At 45.5% G+C, this 27,761-nt stretch overlaps 1 protein-coding gene across 1 annotated transcript in view; it reads left to right on the top strand.

Annotated features, from left to right (window-relative positions):
• The window catches only part of SPAG9 (sperm associated antigen 9), a 2,066,870-nt gene that overhangs the window by 1,654,941 nt on the left and 384,168 nt on the right, over nucleotides 1-27,761 (top strand). Inside the window, exon 23 of the mRNA XM_078654422.1 lies at nucleotides 25,068-25,135. Coding sequence (XP_078510548.1) covers nucleotides 25,068-25,135 — 68 coding nt within the window. The remainder of the gene's footprint in view (nucleotides 1-25,067; nucleotides 25,136-27,761) is intronic.

Below are 27,761 nucleotides of genomic sequence, written 5' to 3'. Positions count from 1 at the left end.
ACTGGGCTGACTTATACAATTAAATTGTTACAGGTACAGCAGGGGATGCAGTTATCGTCTGCATGCTTTCGGGAGCGATGCCTGCAGCCAAACAGTGCCATGGAATGCACAGCGTTCCTTTTGTTATGCACAAACAAGATAACTCCTGCAGGTATACTAATGCTGCTGTACCCTTTGACAGAAGAAAAACTGGGTTAAAGACACAAGTCATTTTTAGGTACTGATTTTATGCATTTTGAAGGTTAAAAAACATTGAACGCTATACAACGTGTAATGTGATTTAGTTTTGCCTTAAAAACTAGTACGTGTAATAAAAGCCTATTTTGTGGCACGGTAGTGATAACACTGGGTTAGTGGCTCGTCCGCAGTTTCTTGTGTTCCAGGCAAGTTATACAAGTCTACCAAGCATAACACCTTCCCCTGACAGCTTCTATAAATCATATGCCATTTCTGAACCCTAAAAACTACAAATATGCAAATTTCCGCTGCGCGTTGGCACCAGGTCTCCCTTCCTCCTTGCTGCTTTAAACTGCCCTTGGCTATTTCCGTTTTGAAACAAAGATGTTTCTTTACAATTCCCAACCTACTCCGAGGGGAGAACGTATTGTTTGTGATCCGTAGCAGAAAGGAAAAGCTACGAAAATGCGCCAGCATCACCCGGTCTCCCCCTCGGCACGGGAGACCGGGCGGACACATCGAAGGCTTCCCCCAGGCAGGGCGAAGCGGAAACCAAGTCCTCCCGGCCCCGCCCACAACCAGGCGGCGGCCATCATGAGGCGGCTCGGGCCGCGGCGGTGATCTCGGGGGTAAAACGAGGGGTGGGCACCCTCGAAATTGAAATAAAACAGACTAAAATAAAAGAGAGAAGCCCCCCCCCCCCCAAAAAAATGTTCTCGAAAAATCGCGGGGTGCGCGCACGGTGCTCACTTACAGATATATAACTGTTTTCTCTTTTAATTTTCTCAGGAACCACTGGAGGGATTTACACTATTTTACCAAAAGCGTGATCTGCGTACCAGACACTACCATTTTGCCAAGTTTGGTGTAATTCCCTTCAGCGGTTAAAGCTGTAGCCGTGTCTAAAAGTCCTATGCAAATTAACATGGGGAAAACACGTTTTGGGACCCCCCTTTTTTCTCAGCCCCCACTTGACTAATCCCCCCCAAACTTTCAGGGAAGGAGAGGAGCGGAGCGAGCCATCTTCTTTGAGAAATTTGCGAAGATTCATCAACCAGCGCCAAAGTTATTCCCAATAGAATGTTGGGGATTTCCTATGGAAACGAGGTCCTAACTATATATACCTACTGACGACCGTCAGTAGGTAATATATATATATATATATATACCACCGACTAATGAGCGCCACAACTGCTCGAAATGGACCTTGCAAGTAAATCCGCCGAAAGGCACAAAGAGCAGCGGCTGCCGCCAGGGACTATCCCAGGTTCGGACTCGAACAAACACGAAAATGGTTTGTGAGGGAATAGAGGTAAAGAAGAAATATGGCAGAATCTAATAAGCATCGCCCACCGAAGGGATATTACTGAGAGGCGGGTTTGAACTACAGGAACCAGAAGGCTCGGCAATGTAACTCATTGCAACACCCACTGGAGGGTAACAATGGATATTTAAATGAGAAACAAGCTGGTGCTGACAGTTCATTCACAGCCTCGTGATGTTTGCCGTGCTCCTCCTCTGATGAAGGCCTAAGTGGGGCTGAAATGCATCAGGATACTTGGAGCGCTGAAAATAAAACTAACTTACCTCGATGTGTGCGGCTCACTCTTTCCCCTAGGAGAGGTGCTGGTGATATATAACGGCCTGGTCCGGCCATGGAGCAACGCACCACCGACTAATGAGCGCCACAACTGCTCGAAATGGACCTTGCAAGTAAATCCGCCGAAAGGCACAAAGAGCAGCAGCTGCCGACAGGGACTATCCCAGGTTCGGACTCGAACAAACACGAAAATGGTTTGTGAGGGAATCGAGGTAAAGAAGAAATATGGCAGAATCAAATAAGGATCGCCCACCGAAGGGATATTACTGAGAGGCGGGTTTGAACTACAGGAACCAGAAGGCTCAGCACTGTAACTCATTGCAACACCCACTGGAGTGTAACAATGGATATTTAAATGAGCAACAAGCTGGCGCTGACAGTTCAATCACTGCCTCGTGATGTTTGCCGTGCTCCTCCTCTGATGAAGGCCTAGGTGGGACTGAAATGCATTACGATACTTGGAGCGCTGAAAATAAAACTTGAAAACTTACCTCGATCCTGAGAGCCCCTGGGGGCCAACTAGCCCACCAAGTTTTTCCAGTAAGCGCCATTGTGCTGCATTGCAGAAAGGTGGTCCAGGACGTATCCCTTTTGACACCTCTCTGCAACAGCGCTTACTGAAGGTACCTAGTGGGCTAGTTTGACCCTAGGGACCTTCAGGATTCAAGGGGAATTAATATCCCAACTTAAAACGGACACAGGGCGTGTTTACACAGTGGGGAAGGGAAGGGGCCTGAGGTGAAGTGTGCAAACACGTCCTGTGGCGCGTTTTAAGTTGGGGAAATAATTCTCCTTCAATTCTGAGGGCCCCTGGGGGCTAACTAGCCCACCAGGAGCTTCCAGTAAGCCCCACTGCGCTAAGTTGCAGAGAGGTGGTCCAGGCGGTGCTCCTTTGTATACCTCTCTGCAACGCTGGTCTGTGGCGCTTATTGGAGGTACCTAGTGGGCTAGTTGGTCCCTAGGAACCCTCAGGATTCAAGGGGACTTAATTTCCTAACTTAAAAAGGCCACGGGGTGTGTTTCCACACATGTCACCTCAGGCCCCCCCCTTCAACAGTGTGCAAACGCGCCCTGTGGCCCGTTTTAAGAGGTAGTTTTAATCCCCCTGCCCTATTATGTACTAGGGGCTTACAGAGGAGGCCATGGTAATCACAGGGGTACCCCAACGCATAGTGTTCCTTAGTGTATGTAGGTGTTTTCACCGTATTCTAAGTATTTTTTAGCATAGCACTGGCTCGAGGAGTGGTTAGTTAGAGTCAGTTACCACCAGTACCCATCAGAAAAAGTTGAGGGTACAGGATTTTTTTGCACCAAGGCCTCTTTCTGCTCCACTGTTTGTTCTTTCTACACGTCTTCCTTCTTCCTGCACTGTTCTTCTCTTTGAGGACTTCTGTTGCTTCTTTCTGCATTTCTTTTGCTTCTGTGCATTTTTCTTCTTTCTTCACATGTCCTACCTCCGTAGGCATGGTTAGAAACTAGCATTTAAAAAACCTTTGAAATTCACTGAAAACCCATAGGTTTCAGGCACGTTATAATTAGGAATTAGCATTTAAAAAACCTTTGAAATTCACTGAAAAAAACATAGGTTTCAGGCACGTTATAGTTAGGAATCAGCATTTTAAAAACCTTGGAGATTCACAGAAAAAAAACATACGTTTCAGGGCCGTTTTAGTTAGCTGGACATTTCACTCGTACAAAACCATTGAAATTCCCCCGTTATAGTTAATTCAGCTAAGTATAACTTGCGCGCCCGCAGTGCACTACTGATGACGTCACATATTACATCACTCATGACATGGTCAGTGACATCACTCATGACATCACTGATGACATCTCAAATTACATCACTGATGACATTATCCTTGTGATAGAGTGGGAGACCTCCTCTCACCCTAATATAACCTATGATACACACACTCAAAAATACAAACTAACATTTTCAAAACAATGCACATACCAACATCAGTTACAACACACCTATTTAGTTGTTTGTTCAACAGGACGCTGTGGAAAACCCTTCTTACTTGCTGGGACTCTTCGTCACTTGTGGACTCTTGCCCCTACGCCACACCTCGCGGTACCCGCTTCGCTGTGTGGGACACCCTTGAACTGTGGCCTTGAAGAGAGCCGTTATCCAGGACTTGCTGTGGGTGCGCAATCTCGAGCAGGGCTGCGAGCGGCGGGACCAGGACTCAATTTCCCAGGAGTCCTCGCTAGCCCGAACCTCTGACACCTGCCTTGCCCCGCCCCACCAACGAACATAAAAGTCCCCGCCTCTGGATGGTCTTTGGGACGCTGTGGAAAACCCTTCTTAGTTGCTGGGACTCTTCGTCACTTGTGGACTCTTGCCCCTACGCCACACCTCGCGGTACCCGCTTCGCGGGTCCCGCTTCGCTGTGTGGGACACCCTTGAACTGTGGCCTTGAAGAGAGCCGTTATCCAGGACTTGCTGTGGGTGCGCAATCTCGAGCAGGGCTGCGAGCGGCGGGACCGGTACTCAATTTCCCAGGAGTCCTCGCTAGCCCGAACCTCTGACACCTGGGCCGCTCTCCCTGCCTTGCCCCGCCCCACCAACGAACATAAAAGTCCCCGCCTCTGGATGGTCTTTGGGACGCTGTGGAAAACCCTTCTTACTTGCTGGGACTCTTCGTCACTTGTGGACTCTTGCCCCTACGCCACACCTCGCAGGACCCGCTTCTCGGGTCCCGCTTTGCGGGTCCCGCTTCGCTGTGTGGGACACCCTTGAACTGTGGCCTTGAAGAGAGCCGTTATCCAGGACTTGCTGTGGGTGCGCAATCTCGAGCAGGGCTGCGAGCGGCGGGACCGGGACTCAATTTCCCAGGAGTCCTCGCTAGCCCGAACCTCTGACACCTGGGCCGCTCTCCCTGCCTTGCCCCGCCCCACCAACGAACATAAAAGTCCCCGCCTCTGGATGGTCTTTGGGACGCTGTGGAAAACCCTTCTTACTTGCTGGGACTCTTCGTCACTTGTGGACTCTTGTCCCTACGCCACACCTCGCAGGACCCGCTTCTCGGGTCCCGCTTTGCGGGTCCCGCTTCGCTGTGTGGGACACCCTTGAACTGTGGCCTTGAAGAGAGCCGTTATCCAGGACTTGCTGTGGGTGCGCAATCTCGAGCAGGGCTGCGAGCGGCGGGACCGGGACTCAATTTCCCAGGAGTCCTCGCTAGCCCGAACCTCTGACACCTGGGCCGCTCTCCCTGCCTTGCCCCGCCCCACCAACGAACATAAAAGTCCCCGCCTCTGGATGGTCTTTGGGACGCTGTGGAAAACCCTTCTTACTTGCTGGGACTCTTCGTCACTTGTGGACTCTTGCCCCTATGCCACACCTCGCGGTACCCGCTTCGCGGGTCCCGCTTCGCTGTGTGGGACACCCTTGAACTGTGGCCTTGAAGAGAGCCGTTATCCAGGACTTGCTGTGGGTGCGCAATCTCGAGCAGGGCCGCGAGCGGCGGGACCGGGACTCAATTTCCCAGGAGTCCTCGCTAGCCCGAACCTCTGACACCTGGGCCGCTCTCCCTGCCTTGCCCCGCCCCACCAACTAATGATCTAATTTTAACAACCCCCGATCACCGCTGCGCGGAAGCGCGCCGGGAGAAGCCCAGGACAAGGGCGGGCCCGTTTTAGCCCGTGTAAGACCGGACCGGGCCCCTCCTCTAAGCTTGTCCTTGTTTGCTGTTCTATATCTGGTGTAAAAGCCAGTATTGTTGTCTTATACTTGTACTGATTTACTTCCTAAAACTGTTTATTGTATTATTGTATAATTTTATATGGGCGTCTGTGTGGGTTAGTATTATATATATATATATATACATATTTTAAAATTATGTCCACGCGAGGAAGTAGGAGTAAGACCGCTGCCGAAGGGGGCCAGATAGTGGGTCCCATAAATAACTTCCTTATAAGAGCAAATTCGTTTATCGATCAGGGTATCGCCGATATGGAACGAAGAGTATCCCAAGATCTAACACTGGCTCTTCAAAAAAGATCCTCTTTGGGTCTTCTAGCAACTGCAAAAACCCCATAGCAGATAAGGAAAACCCCCTCGATAGAAGTTCGTGCTGATGTCCTTAGTCTACCAAATGTGGTTGACCTATCAGCATCAGAACTTCTCTCTGATTCCCAAATCAGTTTAGAAAGAACACCAGATTTATCTTTACACACTACGCCAGAGGTTACAAGACGGTTGAGAGGAAAGAGGGAGGGGGCTGTAAGGAAAAAAAGGGATAAACCGAAAACTCAAAGGAGAAAGAGGACACAGGAACTAGCCAAACATCAGGGGGTGACTCTAAATCAAACTTCCCCGAAGGGTGGGGGAGACATGGGTAAAAAAAGGAAAAATGATGTACAAATCTCAGTTTCAAATGAGTCCATCAGAAATGAAACCCCTTTAGCCTTGATTATGAATGTGGGGGGAGATAAAGTTAAAGTGGTAGATAATCAATTTCTAACAAAATTGGGAGAGTTGTTCAAATCCCTCCTCTCCCCGTTAGAAACTAGACTACAGAAAATGGAAAAACATCTAGACGAACTACTCACTCTTTCTAAAAGGAACAACCCATTCACTCATGGGGCACCAAAGATAGGGGGTAATAAACTACCTACTGATAAAATTGTGGTCCCGCAAGTAACAAAAGCGGCGGGAGTAGGGCAAACTGTAATATCAAAACCAACAAAAACCCCTACAGCAGTAGAGAAGAAAACTGTCGATAAAACGAAGGTGGTTAGTAATACCCCCATAGTACCCCTGACAGATCTTAATGGGGATTCCCATAGGGAAATTGTTAAAAGTAGATTCCCTGCCAATCTTCCCCCTGAGGCTGGCCCTTTTGTGGTGGTGTTGACTGGTGTTCCAGAGTTGTCAAACACCTCAGAGGAACCCCCTTGGGCACTAAACAACAAGGTCCAATACTGGCTAAATAACAACCGACCATTACCACCTGGCTGGTCGAGCCAGATTCTAACTGTTCGTAGAGTTCCCTGGGTGGGCCATGGAAAGAAGTCAATCCAAGGCGACTGTATTTTGGTAAATTTCAAGGATCCTCGTACGGTGAATTATATCTGCTCATGGGGCCCTCGAGATAATAATGCAGGCATAGATGCAAAACGGCTTTCCTTTTTCTATCCCCCTCGGTCCTATAATGACCAAGTAAACGAAGAAAATTGGCATAGAGTAGGCCACCGAATTTCAGGAAGAGAGTGGGAGGATTGGAGAGGAAATTTTGATGGATATCCTACTAGAGAAGAATGGGGTGGAAATGTTACTAGATTTCTCCCCAAAGAACCTTTTTTTAGGGATACCTGGAGAGGAATCCCAACTAGGAATAGGTATAGCTGTCTGGAGACGGTGGATTGACCACCAACTCCAACAAGCCGTCTAAATGGGGATCGGGTGCACACTGATTGTATCTCATCACAGGGAGAGAGAGCTGTTCCTAGACAGTTAGAATCCGCCCCACTGGCTGTAGAAAAGGGTTTAACGGTAGCAACTCCGAGAGTGAATGACGCACCCCAGTTGCAAATTTTAACAGAGGGAGAAAGTTAGCATGGTTGAGGGTTATCCTTTCCGTCTGATTTCGTGGAATATAGCTGGGCTAGCACGGAGACTAGGGGATCCGGCATGGTTAAAATTTGTCGCATCCTTTGATATTATTTGTCTCCAGGAGACATGGAGTAGAGGGGACCTTGGACTTGATGGTTATCAATCTTTTAACGTTCCAGCTGAACCTTCATCTGCTGGTAGAGCCAAGGGTGTGCCTCATGGCAGCTATTTCTATAAAGCATACTGGGATAAATACTGTTATACTGATTGAATCTCCATGGTACCAATTACTATTGATTAAGGATTTATTTTTGGTGCCTTTGCTTTTAATTAATTGGTATTACGATATATTTCACTCCCAGTCCACAGAGGTCATACAAAAACTACAGGACGAGATTGCTAAAGTATCCAACACTACATCACCTTTATTTATTATATGGGTAGGAGATTTTAATTGTACTCTGTGTAAATTTAGCGGCACAAGAGTTTGTGGTCTGGTAGACCTAAATGATCAGCCTTCTGCTCATTTTAAGCACACAAAACAGGGAGAGGCTTTAAACAATATAATAATAATTAATGATATTTGTGCCCTGGACATGTCAAATTTCTCAAGATTACGGAGAATTCCCACTTTTTATGGAACAGGAGGACAGGCGAGTGTGATCGACTTCGTTCTGGTTTCCAGAAAATATTCTTATCTTATTAATGATTTCCATATTGAGGCTAACCCAGTAAGTGATCATAACCCATTAATTCTGACTCTGTGTCCTGTCTCCAAGAGAATGCAGACTTTGGAGCATACAATTAAATTCAGTCAGAATCAGGGGGTTACCTTAAAGTGGAATAAGATAGATGTAAGCTACCTCGAGCGTCAGATTTTTAAAATAAACACACATAGGATAGATGCCTGCCTAAATCCACTTAATGAGCCGGAGGTTATAATTGATAACTTTGAGAAACTTTTAGATAATGTGGCTTCGCATTTACTGAAACCTGTGGGTGGAAATAGGGAAAATACCTGCAAATGGTTTGATCGAGAATGCTCAAGAGCTCAGTCTAGCCTAGCGAAGTCTTTACGCCAAGTACCACGGGATAGGGATTCAGTTAAAATGGCAAGGAAAACTTATAGAGATGCCATTTTTAAGCGTAAATCAGAGTTAAAAACAAAGGCGTGGGATGACTTACGGAAGGCCTCAGAATTAAAAGACAGCCGACTCTTCTGGGAGGTTATAAATCGCCCTTTTTTAACGTGTGAGGAAAAGGATACCCTTCAGGTGCACATCCCAGGGGAAACCTGGGAGGTTCACTATGGGCATATCTTTAACCCAAAGGGGGCCCCGGATGTAATAGGTAATGACAGCATCGGTGATCCTAAGCTGGAGTCAGCGAATATGCTTAGCCGCTCGCTGACTCTTACTGAGGTAGAGGCCGCATTAAGTAAGGGCATGTCATTAAAGGCTCCTGGGCCGGACTCAGTGCCTTTGGACCTTTTTAAACACAATATTGAAGTGTGGGCACCACTTTTACTACTCTTGTTCAAAGCGGTTGTGGTTGGCTGTATCCCAGCCTCATGGCAAGAGGCGATAGTGGTCCCGATATTTAAGAAAGGCAATAAATGTGACCCCTGTTGTTATAGACCTATATCGCTCATTGATGCATCTTGTAAATTAATGGGCAGGGTGATTTTGGCCCGTCTGGAAACATGGGCCGAGTCGAATGATATCATTGTGGAATCCCAATATGGATTCAGGCGGGGAAAAGGCACCACAGAGCAGTGCCTAAATTTGGCGCTAATCATGGGTAGGTACATGAGGGCCAAGTGTGGTTGTGTCCACTTGGCTTTCATGGACTTATCCAGTGCTTTTGATACTGTTTGTAGAAACAAACTTTGGCAAATGATGGAGTCTATGGGGTTTGAGGAGCCTTTGGTTACACTCCTCTGCAGACTCAATTAATTCAATTCAATTCAAAAATCCTTTATTCGACTGTATGAAATGCAGTCATAAAAGTACAATAAAATCAATCATGAACATTCAAAACAATGTTAAAAAGACAGTTTATCAGGAGCGAGAAGTTGCAAAAAGAGGAAGGGACAGTTTCTCAAGCAAAATATGAATATGCTATTTAACTAAAAAACATCTTGCTGGGGGAGGAGTATTTCCTGGCGGAATACGCCTTCCATACTTTTTCGGAATTTCAGGGCTGTTTTTAAAAAATTACATAAAAACAGTGTACTTTCACAATGTAGCATTTGAAGATAAAATAATGCAGGCCTTATTTGTACAAAGTTCACTTGTTTAAAAAGTGGTTTTAAAAACAGTTTTCGTGGTATCATGTAGTAGGAGCATATAAATAAAAAGTGAGCCAGATCTTGCGCAGACTTGTTGTCGCAGCCGCAAGCTGGCAACACTTGTCCCCTGTGGGCACCGCTAGGCACGGCTAGCAGCAAGTGATACAAATCAAAGCGAAATCTGGTCATCAAAAAACGATCATATCTAGAAATAGGCCAGGATAGATAGGGTTCAATTTGCACACAGGTTTTTGTTAAAACATGCTTCCTCACACTGCTTTTTTTAAGCTCAGATTGTTCCCTAGCTAGCTTCCAGTTCAACATAAAAGAGTCTTTCACATGAATTACATCTTGTTTTGAAACTTGCTGTGGTGTTAGGAAAAGTTCCAGCCGACCCAATTCATGAAGACAATTTCTGATATATTTTAACCAGGGTATCTTATATTTCCCTTCCCAGGTAAGTGCGTCAAGAAGGATACTTTGGGTAAATGGTATATCTTCATTTGTCCAACAGTTTAACCAGCACAACAGAGGGTTTACAGCTATTTTATCTCCTAGGTAGGGCATACCAAGTTCTTCGTGGATGGAGAAATTAGCTGTACTTTTAGGAAGACTTAAAACTTGTTTTAGGAAATTGTTTTCAGTTGTTATGAGGTCGGCCACGGGGACAAAACCCCAGATTTCACTCCCATAACAGGCCACGGCGGTGCTTTTAGCTTGATACAGTTTCAACAAAGCAACCACTGGTGTGTTTCTCATTTTACGTGCAAAGTCTATTATTGCGGCATTTGTCCTTGCTGTTTCTCCCTTTTTTTCACTACCGCAGGTCCCCAAGCGAGTTTATGATCAAATAATACGCCATGGTATGAAAAAGTCTTTGTTAATGGTATTTTTTCCCCATTAACAAAAAAGGGATAGGACTTTTTTGAGCCAGAGCCTATCTTCTTAGCAAATGATTTTGTATTATTGATGCTTAGGCCCCTTGAGTTAATAAATGAATAAAAAGAGTCAAGTAATGTTTGGAGGCCCAATGCAGTTCTGGAGATAAGGACGGCATTGTCTGCATATAGCAGAACAGGCACGCCCTTTCTCCCTATGTATGGGTAATCAGTTTTTGTGTTTAAAAGATGCTCCTCGAGTCCATTAATATACAAATTAAAAAGAAATGGTGCTAAAATACAGCCCTGTCTAACCCCCCGATTTATCCTGAAGTCTCTAGTAACTTTCAAGTCTTTTGTATAGTGGACATTTGCTCACGTATCACTATGGAGGTCAGCTAAAAAGTTAATCAGATTCTTCTCGACCCCCATTTGGAGCAAAACGTCCCAGAGCCTGCCTCTATCAACACAATCAAAGGCCGATGATAAATCCATAAAGGCCATATACACAGTTCCTTTTCTGGCCATAGTATACTTTCCGCTGATTAGATATAGGTTCAGGCATTGAGTTATTGTTGGTCTGAACCCATATTGAACGGGGGACATTACGTTGTTGATTTTGGCCCACATCGTCAACCTGTTTAAGATTATTCCTCCCACTACCTTTGCAACTGAGTTTATCAGGGAGATGGGCCTATAACATGCCACATTATTTCTGTCGCCCTTCTTGTAGACTGGTACTATAGTTGAGGTCCCCCAAGACTTGGGGCTCCCGGTTGCGACTCCAGCATTGACAACCGCAGTGAGAATTGGAGCCCATAGAGAGATATTTGATTTGTATAAGTCTGGAGGGAGGTTGTCTGGACCAGGGGCCTTGTTACTAGTTAGGCCACGAATACCCTTCTCTATTTCTTCAACTGTAAAGTGCAAAGGAGCTTCTTCTGTAGTTTTAGGTTCATACGCTGCCTGTGGTTTGTCGCTCTTAAAGATTAAACTGAAATGGGAGATCCACTCATCCTCGGGTATGTTGGTTCCAAGGCTGGGAGCATTAGGGTCGTCAAACATGGGCTTATTGATTATGCTCCAGAACTTGGAGCTGTTGCCCAGGGTTGATGGGTCAAGCAGAGACTCCCAGATATGTGCTTTTATTTCCTTTTTCCGGGTTGCCATAATAGATTTGTATTCAGATCGCAAGATTTTAATGTGTGCGGAATCCCTTGGTTTTTTCTTGAGGGACATTTTCAGGTTCCGATTAGCTACTGAACAAGCGTGGTCAAACCATCTTGGCTGGTAAAAGGTTGTGCCCTTTATTGGTGCAGATAGCAATTGTCCAATTTTTTGAACCACGACAGCAAAGGCAGATGGGATGGTTTCAGGTGGTGTAGACTCTGAGACACAGAGGTTAAATTCCTGGTTGCAACTTTTATTGACCGACTCATACAATGTATCGCTATTTATCATGGACCATTTCAATCGACGATTTCCATTGATCAACTTTAGAGCACCCATGTCTTTATGATTTTTCTGTGAATCAAAAAGACCCACTCCTAGTACAATTGAGATTGGGTTGTGGTCACTAAAGATGCTTTCATGTATTTTAAAGTTTGAGGCTAAATTTGCCAGGTCAATAGAAAGAAATATATGGTCAATGAAGGAGCCCTGCTCAGAGCCTTTATAGGTTGGTACTTCATAGATAAAGGAGTCATCTTTCAGAGACATAGCGATGCTCAAGTTCAGATCGTCAATTAAATTATTGACATGGGTACCTCGCACGCAATGAGCAAAATGAAGGCCTGCCCTGTTTTCACACCCCAGGGAACCCATGGTTGTCATAGCAGGGTTTCCACAGATATGCGCGTTCAAATCACCAGTGATTATTATGTTCCGTGGCAATTTTGCCTTTTCGCCTTGCAGGTAATTGTGGAGCTTAAGGATATTACACTGTCCTAGTGATGTTACTGAGTTGTAAAAATTGACCAGGGTTAGTGCATTTCTGCCCTTCCTTAACTGCATAACCTGGATGTTCCTATTTTCCGGTTGTTTAATTTTGCCCTGACAGATAAGGGAGAGGCTGATGAATATTGCGAAACCCCCCTTTGATCTGCCACTGGGCGATGGAGTAGCTGGCACAAAGAAGCTCTGGAAACCCTCGATAAAAACATTATTATCTGTGAGCACAATATGGCAAAGTTCTTCACGAATTCAATCCACGTGTGATCCTTTATTTTTGCAGCCAAACCTGCTATGTTCCATGACAAGATTTTTATAGTCTTGAGTACATCGTGGTCGGCCACTGTCTCTTGGGTCATACCAATGGGCAGATGCAAGTCTTGGTTATATCGGTTTTTTATAGCTGCTGATTGGTTTCTAGTACTAGGTGGCAAGTTAGGAGCTATAATAGGAGGAGAGCTGCAAAAATCATGGGTGGAGGGAACATATGCCGCTTGTAAAGAAAGATTCTCAGGAGGGATTATTAGAGGCTCTATAGTATTAATAGTGGGTACCACTCTTAGAGGGGCTAAGGTGCTTGCTGAGTTGTCAGTGCTTATTATATTGGATTGTTCCACCCGATTCAGGAGGCCTGATGAGGCGTTGAGAGACAGGGCAGGTGTCAGTCAATCCACCTCATCCAATTGACCATGATCATAGAAAACATCATATCTGTTTGAAGTCGGAACTCCGAATTGATTATGAAACAGATAGGGGTGTACCTGGTCTCGTTTATATACATATGGTACAGATTCCCTTCTCTCAAACATTGATGGGGGATAATTATATGGTCTGTCTTCACAGGGTTGTGCGTATCCTCTTTGTTCAAAGTCTGAGATCGTCACCTGACTAGGGGCAAGAGGTGGCGCCCATGGTTGATCTTGAACTAGGGGCACCAACAAGCCTTCCTGACTATAAGAAGTCTGGGCATTTTTATTTTGCCCATTTATTTTAGAGGGGTAAAAGTAACTTAAACCCTTCGTCCGAATCAGGCTATTTATCAGGGGACTCCTCCAGCTGGTGATAAAATTTGCCACTCGTCTGTCTCTGAAATTAACTACAATGCAGTCTCCCTCTGTTGATTTGAATCTAGGGCCCACCCAATCTACTCTCTCCACATGACAGATCTGCCCACTTATGTGAGAGGGAAGTGGTCTATGTATAGTTAGCCACTGCATTACCTTATTTTTTAGTTCCGTATAGGTCTCCCCCCTGTTGTCGGCCAGTTTGGGAACCCCAATCATGACAATGGTGTAAGCGTTTGATTCAGGTGGAAGATTTAAATAGATAGGTCTTTTTGCTGTCATGGATTTAAACTGATTTGCCCCTGCTGTTTTGATGGGAATATTCGGTGTTAATGGGGTTGGATTTTGCAGCAGCTATGTATTTGTTATAGCTAGATCTGGGGAGCAACCCTCAGCGGCCCACTCACTATCGTCAGACTCATCAGCTACCTGTATAGCTTGTGTGTTACTTATAGGCGTGGCTACAGAGTGTGGTAAATTGAAGGCTACTTGTGTGGTGGTTACTAAATTTGGGGTAACTGGGAGTCCCTGTCGCTGATTCGAAGGCTGTTTGATGGCACTAGTTGTGGTGTCTTTAATAGCCTTTGCAGTTTTAATGTTTTTCTTATTAAGTGTTTTACTTGCTGGAACAAAGATGGAAGTGGGTGATTTCAGTATTTTAAGCATGTTGGAGGAGACTTCATTTTGTGCTCTCTCAAATTTTCCTAAGGCCTACTCTATATTAATAATTCGATTACTGATGGGCTGTAAAAGAGATTTGACCATTGATTCTATTTCGCTCAGGAGGGGTATTTTCAATGTAGATGAGTGATCCGTATGACTTATCTGGTCTTTAACCGGATTACTCTCTATAGACTTCTCGCTTAAGATTATATCTGGGTCCTGGGTAGATGTTGAGGGAATCCCGGTCGTGATTTTCGTGGTGAGTTTAGCCTGTCTAAGTTTTGACCAAATGTCTTTAATTGAGTGTTGCTGTTTATTTATTGAACGGTAGGTTTTCCTCAGCGGGCGCTTAGTCTTACGTTTTTTCCTATGTTGCTGGATTACACTAGATGTACCATGGGTTATACCTGTTGTGAGTTGAATAGCAGGTATTGGATCCTCCACTAGTTGAATCTCTGAGTGAAGAGACGATGTGTGCAGGCAACTTGTGTTGTTATCGAGGCTGATCATTACCAGGGGACTACTCTCCATGGAGTTACCAGTATGACATGTAAACAAGGCTCTCGGGGTATTGTCTTTGATATGTGAGCCTGGCAAGTCTGTGAATGACTGCATTAACAGAGATTCCTGGGAGTTAATTGTGGCATCCATGATGTGTATATTGCTGCTAGTATGTAAAGATAAGTCTGGGAAGCACAAATCCGGAGTCAGGGAGAGTCGTCTCTCTGTATCCTGTATGGCATCCGCCACTATGCCAATAGTTTTTTGCAGCATAAGGTCTATGGCAGTTATAGTGGGTAGTGGTGTACTAACAGGTTTTAGTCTTGTGGTGGATCTTGTCGCCACCGGGGTTTTCCTTATTTGGTTCATTCTTGTAGTATGGATGTATTATTAAGTACTACAAACCTAGCTCACGAAATACCTTGTGCCCAGGAGGTCGGGTGGGTAGATGTTAAGGGGGTGGCCCGTCCCGGCCTCCTCGGTCCCCTGAGGGCCACAGAGGGCCCGCCCTTTGCCCGGGCTTAGCCCGGCGCGGTCCCGCGCGCTCCCGTGACGCGGGAGATGATTGCCGGTTTTAAGCGCCACCAGACGCGCTCCGCCTCAACGCGACTTCCGGTCGCGGAGGCCGCTGGGAGATGTAGTTTTCCTACACTCTCCCCCACACTACGGCAGCGCTGATGGAGGAAGGCTGCGGCGGGGGGAGGTGTCAGGCAGCGGTGGAGCAGCGGCGAAGGCAGCAGTGCCGGCGTCTGGACAAGGGCTCTCTGGCAGGTTAGCACGCAGGTTTCCCACTGTAGGCAAGGAAGTTTTCACAGGCACCCGCTCCACTGCAGATGATTGCCGGTTTTAAGCGCCACCAGGCGCGCTCCGCCTCAACGCGACTTCCGGTCGCGGAGGCTGCTGGGAGATGTAGTTTTCCTACACTCTCCCCCACACTACGGCAGCGCTGATGGAGGAAGGCTGCGGCGGGGGGAGGTGTCAGGCAGCGGTGGAGCAGCGGCGAAGGCAGCAGTGCCGGCGTCTGGACAAGGGCTCTCTGGCAGGTTAGCACGCAGGTTTCCCACTGTAGGCAAGGAAGTTTTCACAGGCACCCGCTCCACTGCAGGTGATTGCCGGTTTTAAGCGCCACCAGGCGCGCTCCGCCTCAACGCGACTTCCGGTCGCGGAGGCCGCTGGGAGATGTAGTTTTCCTACACTCTCCCCCACACTATGGCAGCGCTGATGGAGGAAGGCTGCGGCGGGGGGAGGTGTCAGGCAGCGGTGGAGCAGCGGCGAAGGCAGCAGTGCCGGCGTCTGGACAAGGGCTCTCTCGCAGGTTAGCACGCAGGTTTCCCACTGTAGGCAGACTCCATGCTGCCACGACAGTAAGGGTTAGATTTGGCCCAGCCGGGGAGAAAACAAAGCCCATTACATCGACCGAGGGTGTTCGCCAGGGGTGTATACTGGCCCCCTTTTTATTCCTGGTATACACAAATGGCCTGGAAGTTTTCCTGTTGGAGAGCTGTGCTGATTTTCCCCAGGTAAATGGCAAACGGATACCGATGTTATCGTATGCAGATGACACGGTTCTGATGACACTAACAGCGAACAGTATGCAAATTTGCCTAAATGCTTTCGAAACCTTCATGCAGGGTCTAGATTTAAGGGTCAACTTCACAAAGTCCTTCACTATGATTTGCGGCCCCAAAGGAGTAAAATCTCGCTGGCTTATGGTGAAGGACTCACATATTGTGAAAGTTGACTGCTTTAATTACTTAGGGAACATTTTTAATAAAACTTTGAGTTGGGACCCCCTGGTGTCTGCCCGTGTCCAAAAGGCCACCCAAGCAGTAGAGGCTATTTTCCGTTTTTCCAGTAAACTGGGTCAGAAGCCGGTTGCAGAATTAATATCCCTATACAAAGAAAAATGCATCCCAGTTGCTATATACGGTGCGGGTGTGTGGGGAACGCAATCCTGCAACAAAATTCAAATTATGGAAAATAAGTATATCAAACGGCTCCTATGCGTGCCAATGGGCACCTCTAATTTGTTTTGCCATACTGAGGTGGGTCTTGAATTTGTGAGTGACACCATCCATGTCTCCCCCTTACTGCTTTGGAGTAAGGTTTGGAGCTCAGATGATTTGAAACTCACCAAGGTAATACTACAAGATTGCCTCAAGTTGGAGCACTTCCAGAGGATCCCTTGGCTGTCATATGTTCGGGAAACTCTTTTTAGGATAGGTTTGGGTCACATTTTTACGAACACTGAGTCCATTGGTAGTGAGACAAAGTTATTAATTAAAGAGGCGTACCGCACCAAGTTAGGTGCCCTGAGAAACAGTGAGAGTGTGGTTTATCACAAGGGAAGGCTGCAGCGTCAACCATACCTTTCATATATAGGACATGCACAATGGCGTTTTTACTTGACTAGGTTCCGCCTTAATACACTGCATTTCTTATTTGCCTTTCCAAAACAAGCGGGATGGTGTGAGAGTTTACCCCCCTGTGCCTGTAACAACAATGTTTCTCAAAACACTCTTCATCTTGTACTATTTTGCACTCTGTACAAAGATCCAAGAAACCGTTTTATCAGGCCGGTTTTGATATCCCTCGGAACTCGTTATTATAAAGAGGGATATGACCATTTACTCTCACTATCAACCCCAGCAATATGTAATGCTGTGCTTAATTTTATTCGAGTGGCACTTACTATTAGAAATCGATATTAATTATCCTTATGGTATACAAGTTGACTGATAAAATATCGTATAGATTACCATTTGATATGAATTGTATTGTATCGACTGAAATTTTAGCTGTTTTTATATGTGTGATTTTTTGTATTTGTAAAATCTTCAGTGGTAATATAATAATGTTTAAGGTTGTAAATACAATGGTATCATGTTTTTTTAAACAGTGTAATTGTCTGAACTTTTATGATTTGTTTGTACGAATCGAAACAAAGTTATTATGACTGACTGACTGTAATTCCAAGATCTGCAGACACATCCACTCATTCACAAACAGTCCTATACAGTCACTCTTACATGTATTCCTTCACCATATGTACTCATACACCTATACATCCTGTTACACACCGCCACTCATCTATAGAGTTACTCACACACATACTCTCACATGCAAACAAAGTATCAAACATCCATTAACTTGCATATACAGTTATACACACACTACCACACTTACTTCTACAGAAACTTACACATACTTACTCTCTCAAACAATCACTTATAGAAACACCTACTTATTTCTACAGGAACTCTTCCAATCTCTCACATATACTCACTTATATACACCAATACTCACATATACTACTTTAAAACATATGTAGTTACTCATAAAGCCACTATTCAGACAGTCATTCACTGACTAATACACCCATACACACTGTCATCCACCTATACATTCCTGCATACATGCTGTCTTCAACACATACAAACAGTGAGTCACTCATTTATGCATCGATGCACTAAGTAATACCCTCCAACGAACCATACAGACACTCATACTGATGCTCAAAAAAGCAACTAATAACCCATATAGACACTCATGTAGCTACTCACCAACCCATGCAGCCACGTATACACAAAGTGAGAGACTGATACAGATATTTACATATTTAAACATTACTCACTAACCCATGCATTCACTAAAATACACTTAATCAGTCAGTTATACAATCAATTTTACAAAATAATATCATCCATTTAGACACTTATACACCCATTTATTCTTCCATCGACCTTGGGATGTACATATATACTGGATGATGTCATTTGAGATGTCATCAGTGATTTCATGAGTGATGTCACCCACCATGTCATGAGTGATGTAATATGTGACGTCATCAGCAGTACATTGCGGGCGCGCAAGTTATAGTTAGCTGAACTAACTATAACGAGGGAATTTCACTGGTTTTGTACGAGTGAAATGTCCAGCTAACTATAACACCCCTGAAACTATATATACACACCGTAATTAAGAAATAGATATGAGCTTTTGACTCCCCTGGCATGCCTTTGGGTCCACAGGGGCTTTCAGTCCAGTTCCACGTGTGGCTCCTTTCCTGGCATCGTCTGCATCCTTGGGACTTGTTATACCAACTCCACTCCAGACTTGTACTCTGGCACCACAACCCATGCCGCTTCCCGCCACTGATGCCGGACGATAATCTGAGGACAACGCCCATGTCAAACTGAACTAACTTCAGCCAAAGCTCGATCAGTATTGTGCTATCAAATTCCAACAAGTTCTCATGCGGCCTCAATCTGTCCTTGTGCCTCTACTGAGATGCCTCTATCAGCAGCGGCTCCAATATCTTTTAGTTTCTGACAACCCTCTGCTAGAGCAGAGTGCATCCCAGGATTTTCATGATGATGGGGATTGTGGGCTCCCATCTCATTACACTACTGATGACCACCAGTGGGCTTGACACCTCTTATTAGGCAGAACTATGGAAGAGAATGCCTCATTTGCAGTAGTTGTTCGGAGGGCAGCCAAGGTGCTCTCCTTTGTGACTAAAACATATATTGTGACAAAAAGTCTGTGGTCGGGCCTGCAACATCTGAGCCCTTTGCTTTCCAATGGTAGCAGTGAGCATGATTATCTGACAGAGACTTCTAGCTGCAGATTCCTTACTTTAGAATTGTCCCCTGGCATCAGATTGGATCTGGTAGTCATCTGTATATGCGCCAATGCAGTTCTCTGACGTCAGTCCTTTTTTCCCCACAATATTCAGCACAGATATGGGAATAGCTACCCCTGGTCATTTCTTTACTACCTTTTTGTCAAAGTGTTTTGAGGTTTTTTCCTCCTGGTGTGACAGGTTCTGTTATCCAAGAAAGCTGGCTTCAAGCCGTGCGGTGGCAGGAGCCACTTCATGTCGCTGATGGACCCACACCTTCTGTGCCTCTGAGGAATCTAGCTCAACCACAATCCGAAGGCCTGCTCTGATTGCTGTGCCATAGACCCAGAGGCCTTGAGGGAGCAACCTCTCAAGCTCCTGGTAGCTTAATGTGCGACAATCCTAGTTGAAAGGAAGGTCCCCAGCTGAAAGTAAGGTCCCGGCTGCGGATTCTAAGAAGTTTGCCGCACTCAACGTCGTCTTTGCTTTATCATTTCCTCATCCGTCGGCTGAAGAGACGAGGGAGTTTCCCTTAAGGCCTGGCTCCATGGTTGATTCAGTGTCTGGGTGCACTCAGCGTCTCCCCAAGTTTACGGGAATCGGAGTAAACCGTGTATAGTGGAGAGAGTTTTAAGGCTATGCACCTAATCTTAGGGCAGAAGTTCACTCTGACGTGCCTTCGGGCGCTGGATTCACATCTGCAGCTTCATCACCAGTTGGGCCCCAGGGATCCAGAGATGGATCCTGACTGGTGCCGGCCATGCCATGTCAACCTTCCCTTGCGCAGGTCCCAAGGCTGACACTCCCAGCGCTGCTGACGTCATACCATAAACATCTCCGACAAGGAGCCGAAGGGGCGTCACCCAATACCAACTGCATCACCAACTGGAGCCACGCCTTCCTATGGGTAGAACTTATGTCAGAATGGGAGGGGTCGCTGGGTCCTGAAGAATACCAGCTTTATGAGTCTTTGGACTGGTATGAGGATCTGCGTGAAGCCAATGGACTAGACACTTCTCCATATACTGGCATGCTTTTTCCCCCTAACGTGGCTATGGAGGAGTGAGCTTCATTTGCTATGGTGGTGTGGAGGTCAGCTGAGGTCCTGGACCTTACTTTGCCCTCTGTCTATTGCTTGACAGAAGTACATCAACCAGGAGTGTCCCCTTCCGAACCGCTTCTTCTATTCAATGAATCGCTTACTGATGTCCTGCTTGGCACCCAGTCCATGGCCAACACAGGGGCTCCTGTGAACAGGACAATTGCCTATGGTCCCTCTCCAGGGGACCCCAAATTCCTCAGGGAACACCCTACCCCGGAGAGCTTGGTAATCGAAGCTTCTACTTCACATGTAAATCCTGGCGCATTCCCAACCACTCTGCCGGATCGGGAATCCAAGAGGCTGGACATTTTAGGCAAGAAAATGTTTTCTTCCTCCAGCCTGGCTTTGCGGTCGGCGAACACTGCATGCCTTTTGGGCAGCTATTCCCACACCCTGTGGGATAGGGTTGCACAGGTGCTGCCAACGGTTCTGGGGGAGGCCCAGGCCGTCCTCTCCCAGGCTGATGCAGACGGGAGGGATGCAGCTAAGTTCACCATTATATGTAGACTAGACACCACTGACTCACTAGGCAGAGCAGTTTTGTCTCTGGTGGCCCTGCGATGCCACGCCCACTTGAGACCTACTGTCTTTTCTGGGGATGTCCAGACATCAGTCATGGACATGCCCTTTGATGGCTCCCATCTTTTTGGAGACAAGGCAGATTCGGCACTGGAGTGCTTTAAGGACAGCAGGGCTGCTGCCAGGTCCTTGGGCCTTTCCATGGCCCCTCATCACTCTTTTGCTCTGTTCGTGGCCATGGAAGGGGTGTCCAGCTGCTTTCTTACATGCCCAGCCAGATGTGCATGCTTTTCATCCTCCGCAAAAAAAACAGATGATGGACAGAATGCTGAACAGTACAAACATTTACCCCAGTCAACAGATCTAGGTTTAATCCAAAGTTTGGTGCTTCAGGACTACGATGCATGTAATTTGTCTGAAGACCCACGTCCAGGGAGGTATTGCTTGGGTATCATTTCTATGGTGAGGAATTTGCGGCTACAACTCTATCTGATAAACAAGTTACATACTTTCTGTAATGCCTTCTCTGGTAGAGACTTTATCTATCTGCAGAATTATGCAAAAGCAAAGGTTAATGGTAAGTTTAAGGGTGAACAGTCAAAAAGATGTAATGAGGACCAAAGGGTCCTGTTTTTCTGCAGTATTTTATACACAGCTTGGTGATGAGTAGGCAGAAGACTGTATTAGAGGAAGACAAAGAGCGTTCAAAGAAGAGTTAATTGGTGAGGAAAGAAAGTGTGTAAATTACTCTTGGAGGTACTGGATCCAGAAATATAGTCCAAGGTGAGGCACCTGGGTGAAAATTCAGAGGAAAAGTTGTATTTGTGAGAATTTGTGGTATAGATCCAGTGCTACCTTTTTACCACACCAGATGCATGAACAAAAGATATGAAAATAAGTGGATTGTATGCCAATATGGCATGTGATGGAAAAGTGATAAATAACTGTATGGAAATCTGTAGAAAAAAGAGTCACCTGGAGGAGGTGGACCGCAGAGGTCTCTGGTGGAGGGCTGGTGCCGGTCCTCTAGAGTACTAGAGCTGTGATCCCTTCATCTGGCCCTGAAGGCCTTCTTGCCAACCATCAAGGGGAGGCTGGTGCAGGTTCTCACAGACAGCATTATCCATGTGGTACTGAATCAAGCTGGGGATAGTCTGACCTTGTGTCCTGTGCCTTCTGTTTTTGCACCTCAGGTGGTGGCTGAAGTTCCAGGGCATCTGTCTGGCCGCAAGTCAACTGGCGGGATCCCTGAACACCGTAGAGGGCGATCTGAACATGTGTCTGGCAGTTCACAAGTGGTAATTACATGCCAAGATGGCACAGGGCATATTCTGTAGGGGAAACCTAGCTAGATCTTATTGTCACTGTTGAAAATGCTCACACGGGCAAGTTGGTGCTGAGGACTGGGTCAGAATTCTTACCTAAAGTTTTGACTACATTCCATGATGGACAATCCATCATTATACCAGGTTTTCTTTTTTTTTTTACACTCCTTCCTCACCCCTTGAAAGAGGATGAGCTGCGTCATTGATTGGACTTCTAAAGGAGGTTAAGCCCTTCCATAGATCTTAATAATGATCGCTGAGTGGACAGTCCGCTTTTTGTGGGGTTCTCTGAAACAAAGAAAGGGAAGATCGTACAGGAAAGGACACTGCTCGAGGTGGATTATTTCTTAATTGAGATTTTCAACGCACTGGCCAATGAGCTCCTAAGGTCAGAGAGACCACTCAACCAGGGCCTAGACTGCTACTACAGCGGAGGCGCAGGGGAGCTTGTCATTGACATCTGAGACGTGAGCATCAGAGCGTACGTCACAAAGCATTACTGCCTTGGCACCCAGGTCTTAAAGGAATGACACTTCGCCCGCTTGGTTTTGCAAGACCTTTTTTGGTCTAAGTCCTCTCCAAAGACCCTCCACCTTGCAAAGATACTGCTATGGTGTCTATTCTACGGTGAGGAATCTGCTGTTAGAAGCATAAATCAGTAGAACAAGTTACTTACCTTCGGTAACGCTTTCTCATCTGCTTTGTTGCACACTTGAATATGAACTTACGTAATTCTGAATGAATGAATGTGCTTTAAAAGTGTAGTTCTTTACTAGCTGTCCTAGTTTTAAGTTGACTGCTGTTAAATGGACTTGTTTGACTTGATTGAGCAGCTCCAATCTGGCCCTGTTTGTTTGGCTCTTTGGTGTAGCAGAGAAGGCTGTCTTGTTTCTCTTGTTATTCTTTTTGTGCTTGAAGGCACATGGAAATGTGAGTGAGTGACTGATTATCTTCTATCAACTATGCGCTTGGCATATACTGTGCGGTTTAAATCATTGTATGCTTTAAATTGTTTTCAGAAAGTAAATGCCATTTACAATAAAATCACTCATGGTGGTTGTTGCTTTTAATAACATTCCTCTATTTTGAGACTGACAGTGCTGGCACTGCCTGTTATTTTTTTATGTTCCAACCTTTTACTCTGGTTAAACTTGCTAGTGCTGTATTAGAAAAGAAAGCAAATAACAGGCTTTACATCATCCTAGCTAACAAAGTGATTCATATTCAGAAGCATTTTTAGATGGTTGTCTGGACATGGATCATCGAGGTAGCACTTCTGGAGCAACTGTTTTTCCACAGCTTCCGGAAACTTCATTGGCATGTCTCCTCATAGCAGTCATTTCTAGAACTGGTTGATCAATAGTCCAGTACTGACTGCAGCTAAGATGGCATATCTTACGTTTAAATCTGTCCATAATAGCAATAAAAACTGCTGATCTGAGGAATGAAAAATGCAAAAAGAATCTGAGCCACTTTTCATCCAATGAGGCAGCTAAGTACTGCTTTGATAATTTGCAGAATCTCATCAATTCTTTATTTAAATGTAAATCAGACATTTATTTTCATTATTATTTTGCGTTTGTATTGTGAACTTTGATAATAGTTAAAGGGTTCTTTCATTTTCAAACCTGTCTCCCCTAATTAACAAGGATAACTCGGTTATCAACATAAATCCCTCTTTTCTATTTTGCGTTCAATCAAAGTTCCACCTGATTGACTTTTTGTTTGTATTCTTGAGCCATCCCCCTCTTATGGTGATTAAATGCCACTTAACTTACTTGCGAGATGTTTTCCATGTTAATCTTAGTAGAACTAATGATGTTTCTTCTAAAGAATGGTGGTTTTTATGGATACAAAACATCTACAAATTTCAAAAATGAATCTGTGCTTCATCCTCCTGGCTGACCAAATCGTATTTAAATTTCCGTTTCCCTTCCTAATCAACCTAATTGGAAAGAAAAGTAAATTTTGGCCACAAGAGTACTGCATAATACATTTACTAGAGAATTATGTATTTTCTTAGTGTGTTATCTTTTTCGATGAATTTAGTACAAATGAGCAGTGGTGACTATGTGCCCTCATATTAACCACATCTCAAAATAACTTTCTGGCCGTCCATCTGCCATCTTCATTTAAAAGTCAATAAAAATTGAGAAAGAAATTAAACTAGGTATACGCTCAGTTTGTGCACTGAGTGGCCACAGGGTTGAATTTATTTACAGTTTTCAGAAGTAATGTTATTTCCCTCTTGACAACAGTGCCTCATAAGTTACAACTTAGAGAGGATCTAGAACTAGAAACACTAGATACTCCAATTGTCATTTGAAATAAGTCAGTGAAACATCAAACATGATTTCTTAAAATTTAAAAATAGTCAAGAACTGAGAAACGGTTAATGCCCAAGCTAAAAAAAGAGTAAGCAGTCTCATCAATATTTCTGAAATTTCATAATACATATGCACTAGTTCAAGTCCGTCAGAAAGAAGGGAAAACCAAAGTTAAAATGTTGTGCACAAATGTCATGCTTTAATTTGCAACTAGGGTTTAAAGTGCACATGGAGCAATTTTCTGGTTAAAACATAATCTGTATAAGGTCTTTGTTACTAAAAAGCTGTGTTTGCTGAATAGAAATCATATAGCATTTGGATTTGATTGACTTTTTCTTACATTGTTATCCTATTTTGAGTGCATATTGGGTATACGCTTTAAATACAGTGAACAGGACATCCTCCAAAGTCTACATAACTCCCAAAGTGTTCTAATTGTTCTTAATAATTTTCTTTTCCCTTTTTTTCCTGTTTTGTTGTTTTGCAGTCATGTGAAAGGAATAGTATTAGTTGCTCTAGCAGATGGAACATTAGCAATCTTTCATAGAGGAGTTGGTAAGTATTTTTACTTAAACCCTTTGAGCATACTGTTTGACTATTTGACTATAGCATTGATATAAATTGCTGAGCCCTATCTTTTCCTTTGTATTAGCCATTCTTTTGCTTTTCAGTGAAGACCTACACTGCACACATGTTTTAATCTTTTATTCTGGCTGTTTCACAATCTTTCTTTTTTAGTCTTCATTATCATTTTTCAGAAGAGCTTCACTTGGTGTAAGATTTAAAACTAAAACACTTGCTAGCACAATACCAACAGTAGAATGTAAGGCAACCCAGAAAGGAATAAAAAGTAAAAAGAATTCATTAGACAGTTTTCTCAACACTTAATCATCCAGTGAAATCTGCAAAGTTGGTTTTGGGATTGGGCGTTGGAGAACATTTGCAGCCCGCAGGCCCCCTCCCCTTTCTGTGTGGGTGATGTAGACACACGCCATGCCAGAGCCTTTTGTGAGACATGGTGTCCTAATTGTCGCAGCTTGAATTGGGGGAAAAAAGGGATGGTGTATCAGGGATTTTGAAGAAGGAAGCAAATAACTAAGTAGTGGAAATGTGAAGGGTTTAAGAAAGTGAGTGGAGACGATAATGCAAGCTACGTAAGCTGTGGGCAAGTGCCAGACTTGTAGGTATTACTAAGCTGGTGAACTGAATGTTGCCACAGGAATAATGTGGAACCCACCACCCTCTTCCCCTCCACAGTGCTGAACCTAACCAAGACTTTGAATGATACTGATTGTGAATGGGTGGTGGGGTGAGGGATAAGGAGAAGGCACAGTTAAAGTCCCTCTGCTCATCTCATCAAATAGAAGCTTTCTCTTGAGGCCATCAGTCTCTCACGAGTGACAGCTCTTTTATACTAAACAGAACTCATGCCTCCTAGTTTAATATCTGCTTTTTTTTCAGTTGCATGCAGTTTATTTTCTTGTACAAAGCGATACAAAAGGGGATGGTGATGGACGGAGCATCTGAACCAATCAAACACTCACACCCAGTCAAAAGATCTGGGTTTAATCCATCACCGTTCTTCAGCCCACTCTGCCACCCCAGTTCAGATATGGCCATATGCAAATCAGTCTGACCCTGTGCCTCATGGGAGCAGTCCAGCCCGAACTGCCAAGCCATGCCTTCCCAGGACTGAAAACAACACAACCAACAGACGCACTACATTGCACAACCTATTTATTTAAACCTTCAGAAACAAAGTTAGTAAATGCCCAGACTGGACTGAAGGACAACTCTTTTCTAAAGTTGGGGAATATAGCGGTAAACTTTGACAATGCGCATTAATACATGTTCCATCTTTAACACCTTAAACTGAAAGTTTAGACCCTAAGACAAATTCACCTATCATAGAGCTTCCAAGTAGATTTGGCTTTTTCAGCTAGAGGCAATAGCTGTAGACCCCCAGCTGGCGTCATCCCCGGCTTCCATCCCGATGTAGAACCGGAGCTGGACTGGCGCCGCCCGACGCCGGATCCGGCACCGAGTGATACTTTTGAGCCTGTGTTCCACCCTGGCCATTTTCAGCCAGATTGGCAGCCAGAGGAGGGTGAGGAAGACTGAGAGAGGTTGGATGACCCTTTAACTGCCCAGCTAGAGTGTGAGCAGGACTGCAGAGAGGAACTGGGAGATGCCAGTGTTCTGGATACCTCCCCAGACCTAGGCATGTTGTCACCTCCTACCATGGTTATGAAGGAGGGAGCGTCATGTGCAGTGATGTTGCGTAGGGTGGCCGAGGCTCTCCACCTTGAGGTTCCTACAGTGGCAGTCAGGACTAACCTCCTGACAGAGGTGCTTCAGCCGGCAGCGAGCTCTTTGGAGCCCCTGCTGCCGTTCAATGAAGCCCTTACGGACATCGTTTTGGGCACCTGGTCCATGCCCCACACTGGGGCACCTGTGGATAGGATGGTTGCCCGACGCCACTGCCCGGCCCCGGTCGACCCCACTTTCCTCTCCCAAGACCCTACCGCTGAGAGCTTGGTGGTCCAGGCCTCTGCGTCCAAGGGCACCTTCCCTACAGCTCCACTTGATAGGGAATCCAAGAAGCTGGACCAACTTGGGAAGAAGATGTTTTCTTCCTCCAGGGACTGTGGTCGATAAACACTGCATGTCTGTTGGGCCGTTATTCCCACTCTGTGTTGGACTCAGTGGCGCAGGTGCTGCCTCAGAGGCCTGGGCCGGGCTCTCCTGTGTTGTCTCAGAGAGGAGAGATGCAGCAAAGTTTACCATCCGCTATGTACTGGATACTGCCGATGCACTGGGCAGAACAATTGCCACCTCAGTAGCCCTTCGGCGCCAGGCCTGGTTGCTTTCGACTGGCTTTTCCAGGAATGTCCAATCCACACTTATGGACATGCCCTTCGATGGTGGTCGCCTTTTCAGCGACAAGACAGACAATGAATTAGAGAGCTTTAAGGACTCTCGAGCTACGGCCAGGTCCTTGGGCCTCTCTACCACCCACCCGCGCAGTCTGCCTTTCGAAACTTTCGTGGCTACGGAAGGTGTGCCCCAGTAAGTCCCACACAGAGCCACAGGCCGGCACTGGCATTTCTGCCACAGCGCGACTGGGTTGTGGGAACCACCGGCATGGTTCTGGCGGCCAGCGAGCGGTCCATGCAACCAC

The sequence above is a fragment of the Lissotriton helveticus genome, chromosome 7 (assembly GCF_964261635.1).
Source record: "Lissotriton helveticus chromosome 7, aLisHel1.1, whole genome shotgun sequence".
In the NCBI taxonomy this organism is placed as follows: Eukaryota; Metazoa; Chordata; class Amphibia; order Caudata; family Salamandridae; genus Lissotriton; species Lissotriton helveticus.
This window is presented reverse-complemented; position numbering and strand designations above follow the sequence as displayed.